This window comes from Microcaecilia unicolor, chromosome 13, assembly GCF_901765095.1.
Source record: "Microcaecilia unicolor chromosome 13, aMicUni1.1, whole genome shotgun sequence".
In the NCBI taxonomy this organism is placed as follows: Eukaryota; Metazoa; Chordata; class Amphibia; order Gymnophiona; family Siphonopidae; genus Microcaecilia; species Microcaecilia unicolor.
The window spans coordinates 44,630,560-44,649,057 of NC_044043.1; the positions used below are offsets into that span (position 1 = coordinate 44,630,560).

Below are 18,498 nucleotides of genomic sequence, written 5' to 3' on the forward strand. Positions count from 1 at the left end.
TGCACATATATGCGACGTCAGACTCACAGAAACAGAAGCCTCTACATGGAATGTTGCTAGTGGAGGAGTAGCCTAGTGGTTAGTGCAGTGGACTTTGATCCGGGGAACTGGGTTTGAGTCCCACTGCAGCTCCTTGTGACTCTGGGCAAGTCACTTAACCCTCCATTGCCCCTGGTACAAAATAAGTACCTGAATATATGTAGTGGAGGAGTGGCCTAGTGGTTAGGGTGGTGGACTTTGGTCCTGAGGAACTGAGTTCAATTCCCACTTCAGGCACAGGCAGCTCCTTGTGACTCTGGGCAAGTCACTTAACCCTCTATTGCCCCATGTAAGCCGCATTGAGCCTGCCAGGAGTGGGAAAGCACAGGGTACAAGTGTAACAAAAATAAATACAATAAATAAACTGCTTTGAATGTAGTTGCAAAAACCTCAGAAAGGCAGTATATCAAGTCCCCTTTCCCCTTGTACCTCAGTACTAGGCATCACTACCATAGCACTCTGTTTAGTAAAAGATTTTTCTAAAATGTAGGCCAGTGGTTCCCAAATCTGGTCTTGGAGGCATCCCAGCCAGTCAGGCTTTCAGGATACCAATTATGAATATTTATGAGAGTGATTTGCATGCAGTGGAGGAAGTGCATACAGATCCTTCTCATGAATATTCATTGTGGGTATCCTGAAAACCTGACTGGCTGAGGTGCCTCCAGGACCAGGTTTGGAAACCACTGAGGTAGGTGAATAGTTAAAAAAAAAGTTTTCAATGTAATCCCTATCCCTTCCCCTACAGAGGTTAAAATTACCCTGGTTTCTATTGTCTATAAGACAAATAGCAATGTTGGCATATATATATATGTTATGTTTGTAATTTTGTGTGTGTGTGTTTTAATAAAATTAAATTAGTATTCTTCAGACCAGACTTTTTCTGCCAGCTTGAAGCATAGGTCCAAAACAAGGTTCCAGCAGGTTGTCAATAGTAATGTTAATAATCACACAGATATGAGATGAGAGATGACATAAATGTTTGAATGGACTAACACCTGCATGTTCCTATCAAGACAGAATACCTACAGCTTCCCATTAGCAAATGGCATGTTTTATGTTGTAGAGGCTTTTTCAGTTGACCCGCAGCATCCCTGCTTTGTAATTAAAAGCAAAAAAAGGTCAATGATAATACTTTGATTTTTTTCTTTAATGCCAGGTAACTGGATCTTGACCTCTATATAGATCTATGGGGATATATCCCAAGAATGGCCTATACAGTTCATATAAACCTTTATGATTCATTAGAACACTTTGAACAGAATATCATATAGTAACTTTGGGAGGGGGTGGAGCGAAGGGAGGAACCTATTAAGTGAACTGCAATAAGGATTGCAAGCACAGAATGAAACTGCAGCTCACAGAAAAATAGATATTGTGGGCATTATATTCCTATGGGCATCTTATTTAGCACATGTTAATCATTAGCATGCGCTAAATCTGTTAATGAGCCTTAGTAAAAGGACCCCTAAGTTTTATACAGCAAATTCACAAAAGAAGTGACAGGTTGCCTGACTTAAAGCAATCTTACAAATATTTAAAAATATATATATATATTTGATGCATACTTTTGTTTTCTAGTATTTCTGAATCAGACAGGACCCTACTGAGTTTTACGTCCTTGGCTAGTTGTGAACAAAATATATATTCAGTGGCAATTCATAAAACACTGTACACTATTTTTATAATGATAATTTTGCACATAGAGGGATATGGGGAAACAAGCATTTAGAGCCAGTAACATTTGAAGTGAAATCAGCTGAAGTGAACCTATCTGGAAATAATTGTCATCTATTTATTTATCGTACTGCAACCAAAAAGATTTCAAATGTGCTTGCTTTATGGGGGAAGGGGAGGAGGGATATGAGCTGTGAACTACTATTATAAAAAAACAAACTAAATATATAACTATAGTTAAGCAAAGAAATATATTAGCTCTAATACAATAATTTTCCAGAAAACATCCAGTGAAATTATGCAGCGTTCCATTGTGGCAGAGGATTGGAAAACTTTACTGTTGGAGGAAATTATTTTCCTTCCAAGTAGCAAATAGAATTTAATATAGAAAGAAAATTGGAATTGAGATGAAATTACACTAATTTTATACCCTAATTATAGCTTTTATGTTTGCAAACAAATTTATAAACACATATAGTCTAGGTTTTTGTTTTTGTCATAGTCTCATTCTGGCACGTTTAAGCAATGACCTGACCTTGTTTTGCAACATAATTTAGCAATGAACTGAAACAATTAGTTTTTAATGTATATAAAGAGTTACTAGCTATTTCACTGATCAGTGGGGCCCAGCCTTTCAAAATGCAGGTGCCATCAATCCCTCAGGAGAACACATTAGTGCTTAAAATATCCAATGAAGCACAAGCTATCCAAACATCTGATTTTCTATTTTTATTAAAAACTCACAAATTTATTCAACATATTTCCTTTCATACAGTGAATGGTCTAATATGCACTGGAGGTCACACAAGCTTAGGTTTATTATTAGAACAATAAAGACATATGAGAAATTTATAAAGGAAAAGTAGCAGCTGTTGACTGCATATTTGACCATAAAATTTAAATATTTTGGACTTTTCTTTAAAGACATAAAAATAAAACCTGTGTGGGTCTATATAAGTCATATTAACAATTTCATGAATGTTCCAACAGGACTAAAAAGTAGCAAAGATGTCTTTAAACCTTGTAATACTCTATTTTAAACACTTTTGAGTTGCTGGTGCGGAGCACCTGGCTGTATTTGTGCTATGCAATTACTTATTTGGTAACGGATTTCCACATTTTTTTTGTTTTCCTTATCTTCTGTAAACAACAGCTTAAACAAACTAGCACAGTGAACCACAAGCCTGAAATTTGTCATATAACATCTACAGAAAAAAATATGAAATATTTTGGTTGGTTGCTCAAAACATTCTGCTTTGAACAAGAGGTTTCTAAAACAGGATTATTACTAAAACATTGAACTCCTGAATTTAACAATACGTAAACAGTTGACTGTTTTTTTTTTTTAAGTTCAATAGTCTTTGTTTAGCTGTGTGTGTGTTTGTGTCTGCGTATAAAGGTAGAATGTTTTTTTTTTTTTTTTAATTTCAAGTCAGTCTAGTGAGAGAGAGGTTTTTCTATAAGACGGTTTTGTTGCCGTGAGGATTTTTATTGTGAATAGCTTTATCAAGGTAGAAGAGTTGATACTGAGGGCTTTATATGATTTTGCTATTTTGGCGAAAAACAAGCAAAAAAAAAAATAATGTTCCGCACCCACCCACCACCCGATCGGCAGCGGGCTGGCGTTTCTAAAGGTAAAAAAAAACTTTGCATTATTTTCCATCGAACTGTCCAAAAGACCAAAAAAAAAAAACCAACCAAACCCGATTTGTAATGTTAGACCCCCGTCTCAAAGTAGGAATTCGAAATTCATGGCGGCAGATATTTCAGACTTTCCCACTTTCCCTAACCTATGAGAAATGCATGTGAAGGGTGGTTCCTGGGGTGTCATCTAACAAACTGCTCTTGCCATATCATAAGATGGCAGCACATTACTGTACAGTTTCTCAAGTTTCTTCGTCAAGGTACAAAAAAAATGTCTTTTTTTTTTTTAATTTATTTTACAATTGTGTTATAACAACTGACCCAGAGTGAGTACAAAGCTGGCCGTGAAGTGATCTGGATTATGTTCATTCTAAATAGATAAACCTTTGGAGGGAGGGAGGTAGGAAGGGGGGGCAGGAAAGATGCTTACACCTGTTCAGTTCTGTACACCATAAGATCACTTACTGGGCCCACCAGTCCCTTGAAAGCTACCACACGGCTGTCTCACTCATTTCCGGTGGATGTGACAGATGATTGCCGTAGCTAGCACCACCGTTGACCGATAACGAAGAAAAGGGAGCACTCGGTCCGAAAACTTCCGCTGACATGGAGTGCAGAGAGCCCGGCAAGTTGGGCTCTGGGCTGGGGGAGTCTCCTGGAGGGTGGGACATGATGTCAGTGAAGCGCTGGGCATCACTGGAAGGATGGTGTCCAGGTAAAGGGTGATCCATGGCACCCAGAGGAGTTCCTGCAGGGCCGGAAGAGGGCACAAAGGGTAGATCCACCGGCGTCTGGGCTTGCGAGGAAGGCGGTCCTTGAGGGAAAAAATCGTAGTTGCTTCCGGGCCCGTAATACTCACTTTGATAATCTAGAGAGAATAAATACAAATTAAAAAGTACCACACGGATTAGATACTCACACCAGACATTTTTAAACGTTTAAGGAAAACATTTGTATGTTACTGTTTTTCCTGTTTGCTCACGTTATTTTATTCAGTAACATAGCAGAGAACGGTACATCCAGTCTGTCAACTCTCTCTATTCTCTATATTTTTCTCTACCTTCAGAATGAAAGTGTCTTTGCAATTAAAAATCTTCTATGATTATTCCAGGCCTAGCTGAAAATGTCAAACAGTTAAAAACACAGAACAAATTATTAGGCATAAATATATTAAATTTAATCAGTTAATATCATACGGAATCGCCTTGCCTTTCTTTTAAAAGCTGCATTTCTATTTTAGAGTTAGATCATTTCAGCTAGAGGGCTGATTTCTTTCTTGTAAGGATAGTAAATTAACGTTTTTTGTTTGTAATCCTTCTTTCTTATAAAGGCCCATTTGTTACTGATTTACTTAGACTTTCTTATTTCTATTAAATATTAACAAGACGTTTGAAGCGCATCAGGATTCGGTTGTGGGTTTTGTTAAGAATGCAGATGGTCACCAAATAAATAAAAAAAGGAAAACAGAAAACCTGTTTCCCCCAAGATTTTCTGGCATTTCTCATATCTGAAGTGTATAAATATTTGTAAAATATGGCTCCAGGGAATTTTTTTTAACCCTGAAGGCAGAGTGGAAGAAATTCTCATATACAGAGCAGTCTCGGTTCCAGCCTCAGTTCTGAGAAGGTGACAGGATACAACAGCGTGCCTTAAAAAAAATGTTTAATCGAGAAACATAAAAACTCTGCTTTTTTCCTGACGCTTTTGTAGGTAAGCAATTGCTTATTTTACAGCGGTTAACGTCTAAGTTATCGGCAAGTTAGGAATTGGGCCTGAAATGCTTTAACTTTTCTATATTTTTCGGTAAAGTTAGTTTACGATTGTCCCAATCACGAGTGATTTATAGCCGGAAGTCAGGAACACAATTTTAGATTTTGCAGACACGTCAGCTTCTTTCCACCATTTCATTCCGCAGCTCCCCGGTGTTCCCTCTCTCTTATCTTGAAAACGTCGCTTAGTTTCCCTTTGTTGTTTGCAAACTTACCGATAAACTTGAACTTGCTTTGGAGAACAATGGATAATAAATATTCATGACTAGGTAATTAACTATGCAGGCCTCGGGGAGATAGCACAATAACGGTAGAAAATTCAAGGCCACATTTCCGTCCTCTCCCTTCCAACACCAAAGACACTGCCCCTCCCCCAGACTTAAATAAATCCAGATTCAGAACTTGTCATATTAGAGGCGAGAGGCAATTTTCCTCGTTGTTCGTGAAACAGGCCTACAGTAACTGTGTTGGTTCTGATTCCGGTTTCCGCAAATAATCCACAGTCACGCAAGTACTTTATCTCGTAGCACTTTAATGCCGTGAAACTAAAATCACCTGTCATTACTTCATGTGACCCCCCCCCCTTTTTTTAATGGGGAGATGCGTAAGGCCTGGTGTGTGATTTAATCCAGTTGTGATAAGATTTAGGTGCAACACAGACACTCACCACCATAGAAAGAGAAGGGCCCGTTAGGGATGAGTTCTCCGGGCTCCAGCCGGTCCACCAACGGCCTCATTCTGCGGGGGCTGCGGAAGAAGGCATGCCGACGGGCCCCAAGGGCGCTCAGCTGCTTCATCCGCCTCTCCTTGGAGCGCCTGTTCTGGAACCAGACCTGCCAGAGAAGAGAACACACAGGGATCAGCCTAGATGAACATAAGAAGGCATCTTCTCTGGTACCAAATGTACATAGAGATCATACTGACAAACACCTCGTGTATGTATCATTTCATATGGACTGGAAGTGGTAAGTACATAAGCTTGGTATAACCTCAAAATATTTATATAAATTCTACTACTTACCCCCTAAGCGCACACGTTCAGACACATACGCATGTACAGAATGGACAAATATTCATCCTGTCATTCAAGTCAACTCCCTGAAAAGCGTAGCTTAACGCAAGGCTATCGCTACTTCAAGAAGCAGGTGGAAAGCTGGGCTCTTCACCCAGGAAGAAGTAACGAGCCACACGCACACGGACTGACACCAGCTACACATATTATAGCAGGACATGTTTAGCCACTCCTTTCCTAGCACTTTTCTGACTTCCCGTGCAACTTTCTTTAAATTAAATTAGTCCCCTGTTTGTAACTCTTGTTACCCTATCTTATCTATATGACACTGTAATGTAGCATATTATGCCATATCTTGTATTATTAATTTAAATACTTTTTTTTTACTGCTGTAATTGTCATACCTATGTTTCACTTATTCTTTGGTTAATAAATCGTAATAAATAATAATAATAACAAATAAAACCCCAGACGCAAACACTCTAAGGAAATCCATGCACTGGTTGCAGGTTACCCTCATGGCAAAACCACATGCAGGCTTCACTATACAATATCCATACAGTTAGAAAATTAGCCTTACACAGAAACCCCGTGACGCATGCAGCATTCTGCCAAACAAGTCATTAGCTAATGTTGAAGGTTTGTATGGAAATGGGGCCCGACCTCAAAAGAACCTGCAACCCCGGGATCGAAAACATTTCTTGTAATCTCCCTATCTGTGTGGCTGGCTGGATTAATTTTGTTTCCAAATTTGGTCCCTAAGTCTTGCAGGAAAAGAACCCGCCAAGCAAACAACTTGCAATCTCTATTTCACTAAATAATGCTTTTTATCTGTTTAAATTGTACAACTGCATACACATTTCTACTAGTTCATTTTAAGTAAAGAAAATGATTCGTTATTATACTTATAAAATGACTTAGAAGTCCCATTAAAATAGTCACAAAAAAGGGAAGGTGAAGCTGCATATAAAAAATGGAACAGAAAACATCCTCCCCTAAAAAAAAAAAAAAAAAAGAAACAACAAATACTAAACCAAAGTCCTGCTTGAAAATGGAAATGTTTCAACACTCCGGTCATTTATTAACTCGCCTTTCTGGTTCAAAAGACTGGAGGAGCGGTGACAGGAAGGCAGCAGCCCGTAGTGTTCTCCCATGCCAGAGAAACAATGGTATGAACAGGGTACCCTCCCCCATTCTAGCTCAAACATTAAACTCACTGCTCTGGAAATGTCATATAAATGATGCTCCGGACAAAAACCTCTATTTGCCACTTTATGCGTCCTTAGTTCTCCTTAGTTCATTCACCTATCCGGCTAAAAGTGTAAAAATGGCCCCTTTTTAGCTTTTCCCCACGCTTCTTTCTACTGTCGCAGGTCAAGAATGATTGAGTTAATTCTTATTACCCTGACAAGATTACCCCTAATTATCCTCACACTGAGACTCTCCAATCTAACCTCGCTTTAATGATCTTTTAACCCTCCATTAGCCTCAGCTCTGCGGGTTTATAAACCTTTTAATAATCCCAACTCCTTGTCATTCTTATTTATCCATTAACCCTTCACATTTATGGTTATTAATTTCTGTGCCATTTGCAGAATTATGGAATAGTCTCTTAGAAATATTTGGAGAGGGGAGGTTCTTGTCACCTAAGATGAGATGGAAATATCGGAATAATGAAAATCTGCTCTTTAGAGCCTGGTCCCAAAGAAGAGAGAAGGGTTTTAAAAAAAACACAAAAAAACTTTTTTTTCATACAAGTAAGTGGAGAGATTAAAGAGGGTTTAAATTAATGTTAATTTCATTATTTTCTGCATCTTTATCACTCCTTTGCAGCTCTTTATTGTTCGTTATTCGATTTGATTGATTTTTTATCAGGAACCGACTGATTCAAATTTTAACACCGGGGCCTTATGTTTAAAAAATAGTTGATAAAAATCTTTTTACAGCTTCCTCTGACATCATGGGTCCCCCCCCCCCCCCACTCGATGTTTTACTGGAATCTCTATAATAAATTCCAGCGACATTCTAATTTGGTCGGGATTTCTTTTCACTAGAGGTTCCGACCTGACATTTTCAGGATTCCAGTATTGTGCAACCTCACCGGATTTGCCTACCCATTGGAATCTTGTGTTGTGATATTTCTTCTTTCGAAAATTGCAAATTGAGGCCTAAACTGGAATGTGTGCACATCCTGCCAAGTGTCCTAAATCGGTCACCTTGAAGTTCTACAGTTACTATTTATTGTAAGAGAGGTTGTATAGGTGCCTCAATTTAACAGGATTGACGATGTGGTATCTGCTTTGCAGCTTCCGACATGATCATCTTTGATTTTGGACTTTGGTGTACATTTAAGTTGTGGTTCGCTGCTCCACAAATGACATTTTCAATTCTTTTCCTAAATCTCTCTACAATTGGGCGGCCTGCTTCCTACTAAGCTGGGAATATGTTCCAGAGGAAATTTGTTGACTATATTAAAGGGAAAAAAAACCTGCTCTTAATCAAGTAAAGCTGTAAAGGAATGAAATACAAACAGGCCTATGCTACTATCTTTGCCTACAAAAGCACACAGTTTTGGAACGCATTACCCATGGCCCTGAAAACCATGAATAATCTAACTAGCTTTGCAAAGCTTTGAAGACACATCTTTTCAATAAAGCCTACAAGAAACATCCTTAATGAAACACATCATTCCTTAAACCACTCAAGTACATAAAAAAAAAACACCTCTCACACGACCTTACCTAACACCTGCCATCTAAACCCTCTTTACCTTCAGCTTACTACCGACTGTATTTCAAACCATGTAACAACTATATCATTACAACACTCTGTAAGCCACATTGAGCCTGCAAAAAGGTGGGATAATGTGGGGTACAAATGCAATAAACAATAACAATAAATAATAAGTAGAAGGTCCTTTTCCTTCTGAGTGGGGAATGGCTATTTTTAAACAAAATTTGATTCAAAATGAAACAATTGCCAACTTTGAATCCTGCATGCTGTTGAGCGTCGGTACCTGAATAACTCGCATGTTTAGCCCCGTTTCTTGAGCCAGCTGTTCCCTGATGTGTCTCGTGGGTTTGGGCGTGGCTGCAAAAGCTGCTTTCAGCGTCTCCAGTTGTTTAGCTTTGATGGTGGTGCGGGGGCCTCGTCTCTTGGTCCCCAGGTTTTGATCATCGTTTTCATTAACCCCTGCTTCTTTGTCCGAGATATTTGCGCTCTCCGAGTCCTTAGCATCATCCTGGGAGGGGTCTTGCGAGTCCGGCGACAAGCTAGGGTCACTGCCCGTTGTCACTGGAAAGAAAGCACAGGTCAGTCAGAGACCATGACATGTATCATGATCTAGGCAAACTCGTAGCATTTTACATGGACAAATTAGATTTCTGCAAGGGGCCATTTTTAAAACAGTACTTTCCATGTGCTATATTATTTTTTGGATCTTTTGTTTGAAAGTTTGCTAATTTTATACAAATATTTTGTCTAATATTTAAGGATCCTAGACCTTTTTTCGGTTTTTTTTTCCAGAAAAAGCTAGTTCTAACAAACTCAGATTCCGAGGGAATCAGCCGAAATTCTGATCCTGTTAACTTACAGATTTTAGATTCTTTTGGACTTCTATCAAGAACCATAAAAGTGAATCCTAAATGTCTTTGAAAATACAAAGCATAAAAGAAGCACTGGAAAGACATGTGAATAAACTAAAAAAAAAAAACTTTATGGACCCACGCCTCCCCCTCGCCATCGCCTTTGCTCAAATGTTGCAGGACTGAGGCATCGAGCCAACAGACAAATAGGCCATGCATTTTGTCACTTTATATTTTCTATTTTCCTGGCCCAGAACTGTGGATCGGCGGGTTATACTTAAAAAAATAAATTTAATATATGTGGCTGAAAATGTTCAAGTTAACTGCCACCTTGCAAAATTGTCGTGAGAACATGTCACTCAGAGAACCATTGAGCAATATAAATAATAATAATAATAATAATATCTGTCACAGCTTATTCCTATTTCTGTATTTCTTGCGATGACGTCTCTCTATTCGTTTATTTGCCCGTCTATCTACCGAAAGTAGATGCGAAAATTTTTACACAGCAGGTACAGTTCCGGCTGTGGAAATGATGGCCCTTACCTGACAGGAAGCTGTTCTCTTTGGCAGTATTGTTACTTAGATAATCTTCTTTGCAGACGAACTTGTTCTCGTCGATGATATAGAGTTCCTCCCCAGTGGAGAGCTGTTTGTTGCACATCATACATGTAAAACAGTTCAAGTGGAAAACTTTGCTCCTTGCCTTCCTGACCAGGTCACTGGGTGAGATCCCCTGGGCACAACCTGCACACTTGGTACCAAAACGCCTGGCAGAGAAGAACATACCAATCAGCACAAAAAAAGCCTTAAGTGCAGTTATGCAACCTTGCGTTGTGAAGCAAATGAAAGTTATCACAATCCAGGAGCATAAAAAAGCTAGGTATAGTTGTTAAAATTTATAGACTCCCTCGGTTTGCACCCTCGTCCTTCCAGTGTTCGTATGAATACCGGGGGAGGCTCCATTTCAGTGCATATATACCATTGAAAGTTCTCTGGGAGCCGCTATATTGTTGGCACTTAAATTTTAATTATCAGTGCCATAATACTGGGCCTCCTTCAAAGACAGGTTAACTAAGGACGCCTTAATAAAAGGTTAAGCAGAACGGGGGATGAGCTATTCCTTTCTGCTATTTTCTATAAAGGTAGTACAGAAAATAGCATATTATGTAGAGATCTTAACATTTTTAAGATTCTTTATAATTTTCAAGAAATTATTATTGAATGCACTTTGCTGATTTGAATTCACCGATCTGGTAACTTGCTTTTTGAATTTATAAGAGCAATGTGCACAGCAAATGTATCAAATATCTGAGTAAACGATAATGAAAGATTAAAATAATTTACCCCACTTGATCTATAAATGGGCTGACCTACTCCTGCTTTCTTTAGTGAATTAAAGATAAAACACAGCAATAAATATTTAAGTTCTTTGTATCTGAGGCAGGACTCCAAACTTGAGGTATAGGTAATGCAACTATCTAGAATTTATTGGTTTAATTACTTTATCAATATTAAAAAGAAGGTTGGCTTTAATAGTATAGCAAAATGGAGGGGAAACAGAATACTATAATAGCTAAATCTCTAGGTTTAGTTTATCCCTATATTTCATGAAAAAAATAAAACAAAATAATTTCAATTTTAACTTGTACAATTTTACATTCAAATAGGGAACTGGAAAATGTAATATAGGTGAAATGAAATTCCATTGATTGATGCATTGTTTGAGCTTAAATTTTAACTACTCTAACATTTCACCACTGCGAACCATTTCAGAATTTCTTTGACAGAAAACGATAGGTTAAATAAAATTCAAGATTCTAACGATTTTATCATTGTTTTGTTTCTTTGTTGCCTGCCAGTCAGTCACTTGTGGTTCCAAAGTACTTTATATATTTGAGAGAAAGCGAGAGAATTCTATTTAAACATTGATAAGAGTTTATAAGGGGGGGGGGGTGTTAATGCTATTTAGATTTCGTTTGTACTGTACTGGATGTTGATTGCTAGTCTGTCATGTGATTGTCTACGGTTTCCTTTCCTCTTCAAACACCTTTATTATTCAAATCCATTTATCACATCTTTACTAGAAATCACAGTTAAAACCCAGCGCAGACAGACATAACACTACCCACGTCCCAGCTCCCAGCACAGACTTCCTCCAAAATGCTGGTAGCTTTTGGTTTATTACAGACTAAAGGACGTGTTATTTCCTACTTAAGTATCACTATTGAATAAGTAGTATCGTAGACCCAGGCGTTGCGGACAAGAGAGGCGGCAGGATTTTCCCAGCAAATGGGCCATTTCCATTACAAAAATACACTTTCACTTGAGTCGACTTTTGTGAAATAAACATAGAAGAACAGAGGATGCAGACCTCTTTGATTAGATTTGATATGTAATGTAAGCCAGATGTCAATAATTAATAAATTATGATGACATCCAGAAACTTTTCTAAAAGTATAATATAAAAGGTAACTAACTCCCCCTCCCTTCTCAGTCCTGAGCTACAGAAATTTTCTAGAAGGAAATCTAAGCACTGACTCCAGATCAGACGAAAATGACATTTTTTTCTGGCCTATATCAAAGGGGCATCAACAAGAGCTCCCGGGACTAGCGCTACATCTTGGCCTTATCTACCGAGCTGTGTTATTTTCATCCGTCAAATTAGTACCGTAACCCGTCGCTTGACCTCGAAAATCGCTGGGAAATTCATTTGATGGCGTATAGTTGCCAGGCCTTTTTCTGTTTTGATTTTCGCTCTGGGAATAAAAAATCTTCTTTGCATCTGATTGTGGGCTGATAGCACCGGTACTAAAAGATTAAAAAGTACATTTTTTTTCCTGATAATCTCATGGGTGTTTCTAGACTGTTTTGCTTTCCATTGTGTTGAAAAGTGTCGGAAAGCCCAGACTGCATAAATATTACTATTTTACCCCTTCCATAACCTACACCTAAGTGAATAGGAATTGGCAACTGTGTAAAATATATTATTTGTCTTACTTCTAGGGGGCAGTGGACAATTTAAGAGCTTTCATATGATTTAACCAGAACGGGGGAAAAATCCCTGCATTTGATCTTTTTCCTAAGTTCAAAAGCTTGGAAATTAGTATGAAAATAATTGAATGTCGGTACTGTGATGGGATGCTTGGCTAGAAAATCACAAAAAACTACATTTCATTCATCAGATCTTGATCTTTTCCATAGACAGTTATCAATTTGCTGTTAACTTTTGTTTAGCTGGTTATTAGCTTCATCTCTTTAAATTGGTGTGTTGACACAGATGTATGATATAAGAGTAGGTAATGTGTATGTGTGTGTATACCTACACACACTCACACACATACATTGGATTCCCTCCTAGCATGACTATGTATAACCTTTCCTCATCTTGGTGCATTAGGTATCTAAATACACTAAATAGTCGTGCACTTACCACATCACATTTTAAAAATCTGTAAACAGAAGCGTTAAAAATGATGTTGGAACTAGGGTTTGTGGGAAAAGCCTGAGGGAGTACTTACCGAAAAAAGTCGTTTTTACAGTAAAGCTTGCTGTCTCTGGAAAAACATTTTTCTGTTAAATTGCATTTACATTCACAGCACTGAACGCACTTGACATGCCAAGCCCTGTCCAGAACATTTAGCAGAAAGCGGTCCAGGATGGGCCTGTCGCATCCCGCGCAGTGCACCATTGTCTTTGGTTTGGGGTTCTGTTTTTGGATGGAGGGAGGGGGGAGATCCCAGATGTCACAAGTCGTGGAACAAGCAAAACAACAACAACAACCAACAATAGAAGACCCGAGGTTAGAAAGAAGCCGGAGGGGAATCTTCTTTGCAACTGTCTTAGAACGACCAAAGGCGACCAGACCAGTTCCGAAAGCGTGGAGAATCCCGACCAAGCAGAATCAAAACGGGGGAGACGAAGAAGTAAAAATATAAAGCGCTACGAAGCAGACGAGATGGTTTCTCTCAGAGCTGAGGTAGTACAGTCAGGAGTCAAAGTGCTTCTGCTTTCCAAAATAAATCAAAGTATAACAAAAATTGTAGAGAGATGTGCATGCTTCTCTAACCTACAATCAACATAGGCTATTGCTCCCAACGAGAAGCTGCACACACCACCCTATAGGGGGGGTTCTCCTTATATTTTAATTAATTGTTATTTTTATTTTATTTATTTATGTTTGCTATCAATCATCGTGATGATCTCTCTCGCCCGTTCCGTTCGCTTCTCCTTCTCAGTTATTGTCAGCAAGACAGTTACCTACCCCTGTGATTTCTCTAGAGTCAAAATTCCTAGCTTTGTCCAGGCAGCTCTGCAGGCTTTCAATACAGTTCTCTCTCTCTCTCTGTATTTTAGTTTCTTCCTCTTAGGTGAAAGGTTCCATTTGCCATGTAAAAAAAACAACAACAACCAAACAAACAAACCAGAAAACCAAAACCAAACAACAAACAAACAAAACCCTTTATATGCGTGATCTCTTTTGGAAACTGTGTCCTTGTGGACCGATTCTACAGGTCTGCGGACGCTGCCCGGCCGTCTCTTTCCATATGAACCAGCATCCACGGGACTGCATGTTGCCAACGGCACTAGAGCTAGCCTTATGCACATCTCCGTGACGTCACGGTCAGCCTCAGCCAACCGGCGGCGTCCTGTCCCCTGTAAACCATTAACCATCCTCCTCGAGCCCTGATAGTACAGTAAGACCATTTATAGAGAATAGAAGAAGAGACTCATTGTCAAAAGTGTTAGGTAATGTCATATTTTCATTTTTATTTGGTAAGATATTTAAATATATAGTGGAGGTGGATCAGGAAGAGAGGGATTGTAGTATTTCATTTATGGTAAGTGCACAAGCATCCAGCACAGACAGTGATAAAACTGGTAGGTAATAATATATATATATATATTTTTTTTCAAGCTAAGAGAGTTTTTAATATATATTTATATAGATATCTATCTATATCTGTCTATATCTATATCTTATCTAGCTATAAAACAAAACTGGGCTGGGGCGTTTTATTAAGGCGCAATTTACTTGATGGGATGAACAAGAGAAATCATAATGATTTAGTGTAATACTTGCTAATAATTATGCTGTAACAAATGGAAGACTGAAGGGAGCCACAATTTGTTAGTTGTGTACAAGGATACAGAAGTGAGTTGTTTGGATTTGTTATCATTCAGAAAGCAATTTCATAAAGGCGCACGTGAATTTACAACAGGGAACGAATTTATTTTTGAAAATGATCCCAGAATGCATAAGCTCCGCGCATTGCATGACCAGATTGAAAAAATTCACCTTTTGAAAAGTGTTTTTTTAAAAAACTGTTTGTGTGCATTAATCTCTGCGGAATGTTGGCTTTTGCACGAGACACAGGTCATGAGGCAGGGGATCAAACTGCATGACATGAAAGGCAGAAGGATATGTTCTTACATAAACAACTTTGGGCAAGAATGCCTTGACCCAACTGGGATAAAAACCGCTTTGTCTCAGGCTGAACAAGGTAACTTGCCACTAGATATTCCTATCTTGGAAGTCCAAAGGATTTATCTTGTTTCTGAATATATGTTTCTTAAGGCGTTATTACCAGTCATTCCATTTTGAACGTACATCCTATCCTTCATTCCAAAATCATCATCGCATTTAAGTACAGAGGGCAACGCTAACCTAACCTATTCAAGTCGTGCTGTAAACCTACTTTCTGATTTTGCGTTTGCAGTTTCTTGCGATGGGATAGTGTATATTCAGGCACAGATAATTATTAATCGTCTGCCGTCCTTGAAAAAAAAAAACCTCACCAGACATTAAAGAAGAAGATTTACAAGCTGACCGGTAAAAGTTTACACATGGCAGCGATTGGAGACCTCCGACTCCCCCTCACTCACCCCAAGGAGCCCCTTCGGATGTGTAGTGGACGTTGTTAATTCAATTTACTTCGGATTCACAAACAACATTTCTGCAAATAAACCAAGCTGTTTTTTTTTCTCTATCTGGCGGGTTTGACTGAAGTGGTGATTGTTTGAAAAGCTAGGTGAGGAAATGCAATGCTCTGAAAAAAAGTCACACACTTTGAAGCACAAAAGTCTGGTGCAAAACGGCAGCCTCTCACCTACCCTCCCCGCTCACAAAACCAGTATGATCTGTCCAGTTGCTGGAACAGATACTAATAAAAAGAGTATGGATTTCTGTAAGCGATAAGACTTCAACTTATTATTGGCTTTCAGTAGGGTAACTGGTCAGATTGGCTAGTATGAGTGTCTGCTTTGGAAATAAGTTGTAATTGTTATGAAAAGGGATACGACAGGACTTTTTACAGCTGTTTCCGAGCAAATTTTGAGCGTTTCAGATCTTATTCGCTGATCCACTACTAGAGTAACTTTTGTACTGCTTTGCTAATTGTTCCTTGCTAGTTTTCCAAGCTTCGGGCACATTCCCCATGTCAAAGGATTACTTAGATACTCTTTTGTTTTCACCTCAAAATATCCAAGGCAATATTTAAATATTAAGAGTTATTCGTGTAGGGCTAAAGTATTTCAGTGAATAATTTTTAGACGCCTCATATCTTGAAAATGAAACGAATGGAAACTAGTAGGCTAAAAAAGGCGCAAAGGGGACGCAGCCTTCAGTTGTGTCACAAGGCTGAAAGAAGAGGTTTTGAAATATGCACCTGCCCGGTCCAAGGATCGGGGACCTGCCATTTTTGAAACATTTTATTTCTATTCACTTTACATCAGTGTTGCGGAGGGGGGAAAAAAAGAGCGATTGTTTGTAAAACTGAGTACTTTTTGGCAACTAATCATCCTCCTTGCTTTGGACTGTCTGGTTGAAGTCGAGCTGCAAATGTATATTTTTTTCCCCCCTGAATAAAACAAACAGGAAGGAACCGAAGCCCCCACTCCCTCCCCCTCCGGTCTCAGTCCCATTCAGCTGTTTGGTTTTGTATTCTCTCCGCGTTTATTGGTAAACGTTAAAAGTGAAATCAATACAGCAGCCTCTCTCCCACCCTTCTTTCTCGCTACATATGGGTTTCTTCTCATGTAAAACAGAAAGAAGCAGTGTCTGCGGCTGCCATGGTCTTATAGAGCCCCTATAGGGCGACAGCTGTACCCTTCTATCAGGGGACCTCTTCTCTTTGACTGCAGCCCGCGGATGACATGTGTTGGTCAGGGATGAATAAGAGATAGGAGATGAGTCCCGCTCTCCCCCCCCCCCCTCCACCACCACATAAGACACCCACCCACCCACACTTCTTTAATGCTTTGTCAAAGCATCTAGGTATTTTTCTACAAATCGTAAAACCTCCTCTCCAAAGAGTTTGTCAGTTGGGCGAGGAAAGTCACCGGCCTACGACACTTTTTTTTTTAAGTGCCATGATAGTGCAAGGGAGAGCTCAGGTCCCGCTAACGCCTGGGCCTAGCTCACAAGCCCACTGTCCTTTCTGAGCCCACGAGCACCAGCATTTGGGGGAGGGGGGGGAGGAAAGGCCCCGAAGTAATAAGGTTCTTTGCTTTGGATGCACTACAGAAAGGTGGTAACGTATGACCCAAACACAAATGACTTCTGCACATCCCCCACCCTCCTCCAAAAAGACTAAATAAAATGAACTCCTTTTCAATTTAGCTCATGAAATCATTTCCCCAATTTTGTAAAGCCAGCCTCTTCTGAAGTAAACAAAACAAAACATAACAAAAATGAACCTTATTTTGATTTCAAAGTAGAAATAGAAAAAAGTGCTCAAACTATTCATAGGCAAACATGTGACAGATATCAGAGAGCACATTTAATATGAATATGCATGATATATTACATCTTTTCATTTCATGATTTATTTCTTTTCCTATGGAAATAGGAAACTCCCAAGAGGACGCTCTGGTAAACGACCTATATCAGCTAAGGCAACGGTATGAGATATGTTTCAATTCTGTTTTAGTAGGTATATAGTTTAAAAAAAAACCTCTTTATATGTAGAGGGTACCCTTTCTGTTTCTAGAGCATCGTTGTAGCTGGTCATCTTGCCAGAAAAAGAGAGAGAAAAAAACCCTCCAAAACAAACCTAGTGAACTAGTGATTCTAAGTTCCTTATTTTATCGTTTGAGAACTGGAAATGTAAACAAAAAATGTTTTGTTTTGTTTTTAAATTCCTGCCTTCAGTGTTACTAGCTGCGGTCTGGTTATTAGGGAAAGTTAAAAAAAAACCCTTAAGTTTTCTGTCCCTAGAAAAGATGTTATTTTCCTTCCTGTGATGTGCAGTGGAGCAGGGCAAACCATTCTGCCAGTATCCAGGCCACCGGGGGAGGAGGAGGCGGCAGTCACATGGAGGAGCTGAATCCAGGTCAGGACCCAGCTGCACCTGGAACTATGCTGGGATTGTCCATAATCTACAGTATCACAACCTGGTCTAGTTATATCAGCTAATGATCATAGGAGGCTGGTATTTTATCAGTGAAGTGGAAAGCCTCGCTCATCCCCCTTGAAGCCCCTGTTCGACGCTGAGAAGTTCCTTTTGATCCCAGATTTTGAAAAGGCCATTGATTTATTGTCAGCATTTCCTGGAAAGGTGTTTTCTGGGGGGGGTTTGTTGGCCAAAGTGGATCAGTTTCCTACTCTTTAGTCCAGCTACTGGAGCATATCTTTAAACATGACTTTAATGACAATTACCTGCATATTTTTCCTTTTTTTCCACTCTAATCGCTATGACACATTACAAGCTTTGTCTGTCAAACCATTTTAACTGTGTCTGATTATTCTTTTCTGCATATAAACTATCAAACAGGT

At 39.1% G+C, this 18,498-nt stretch overlaps 1 protein-coding gene across 1 annotated transcript; it reads right to left on the bottom strand.

Annotated features, from left to right (window-relative positions):
• Positions 1-1,310: 1,310 nt before the first annotated feature.
• LHX1 (LIM homeobox 1) lies at positions 1,311-14,280 on the bottom strand. Its single transcript, XM_030185884.1, has 5 exons — positions 13,244-14,280; positions 10,269-10,492; positions 9,155-9,432; positions 5,794-5,959; positions 1,311-4,225 (listed from the first exon to the last, which is right to left on the bottom strand). Exons 1-5 carry the CDS (start codon positions 13,411-13,413, stop codon positions 3,846-3,848), a joined length of 1,218 nt encoding a protein of 405 aa, XP_030041744.1. The 5' UTR covers positions 13,414-14,280; the 3' UTR covers positions 1,311-3,845.
• Between the last annotated feature and the right edge of the window lie 4,218 nt (positions 14,281-18,498).

Bases quoted from the DNA above. Each gene is read 5' to 3' on its own strand.
- LHX1 (XM_030185884.1), bottom strand. From the start codon at position 13,413: ATGGTGCACTGCGCGGGATGCGACAGGCCCATCCTGGACCGCTTTCTG. The intron at 10,493-13,243 runs GTAAGTACTCCC...CTTCTCTGCCAG, and splicing joins TGTAAAAACGACTTTTTTCG to GCGTTTTGGTACCAAGTGTG. The intron at 9,433-10,268 runs GTAAGGGCCATC...CTTTCTTTCCAG, and splicing joins AGAGAACAGCTTCCTGTCAG to TGACAACGGGCAGTGACCCT.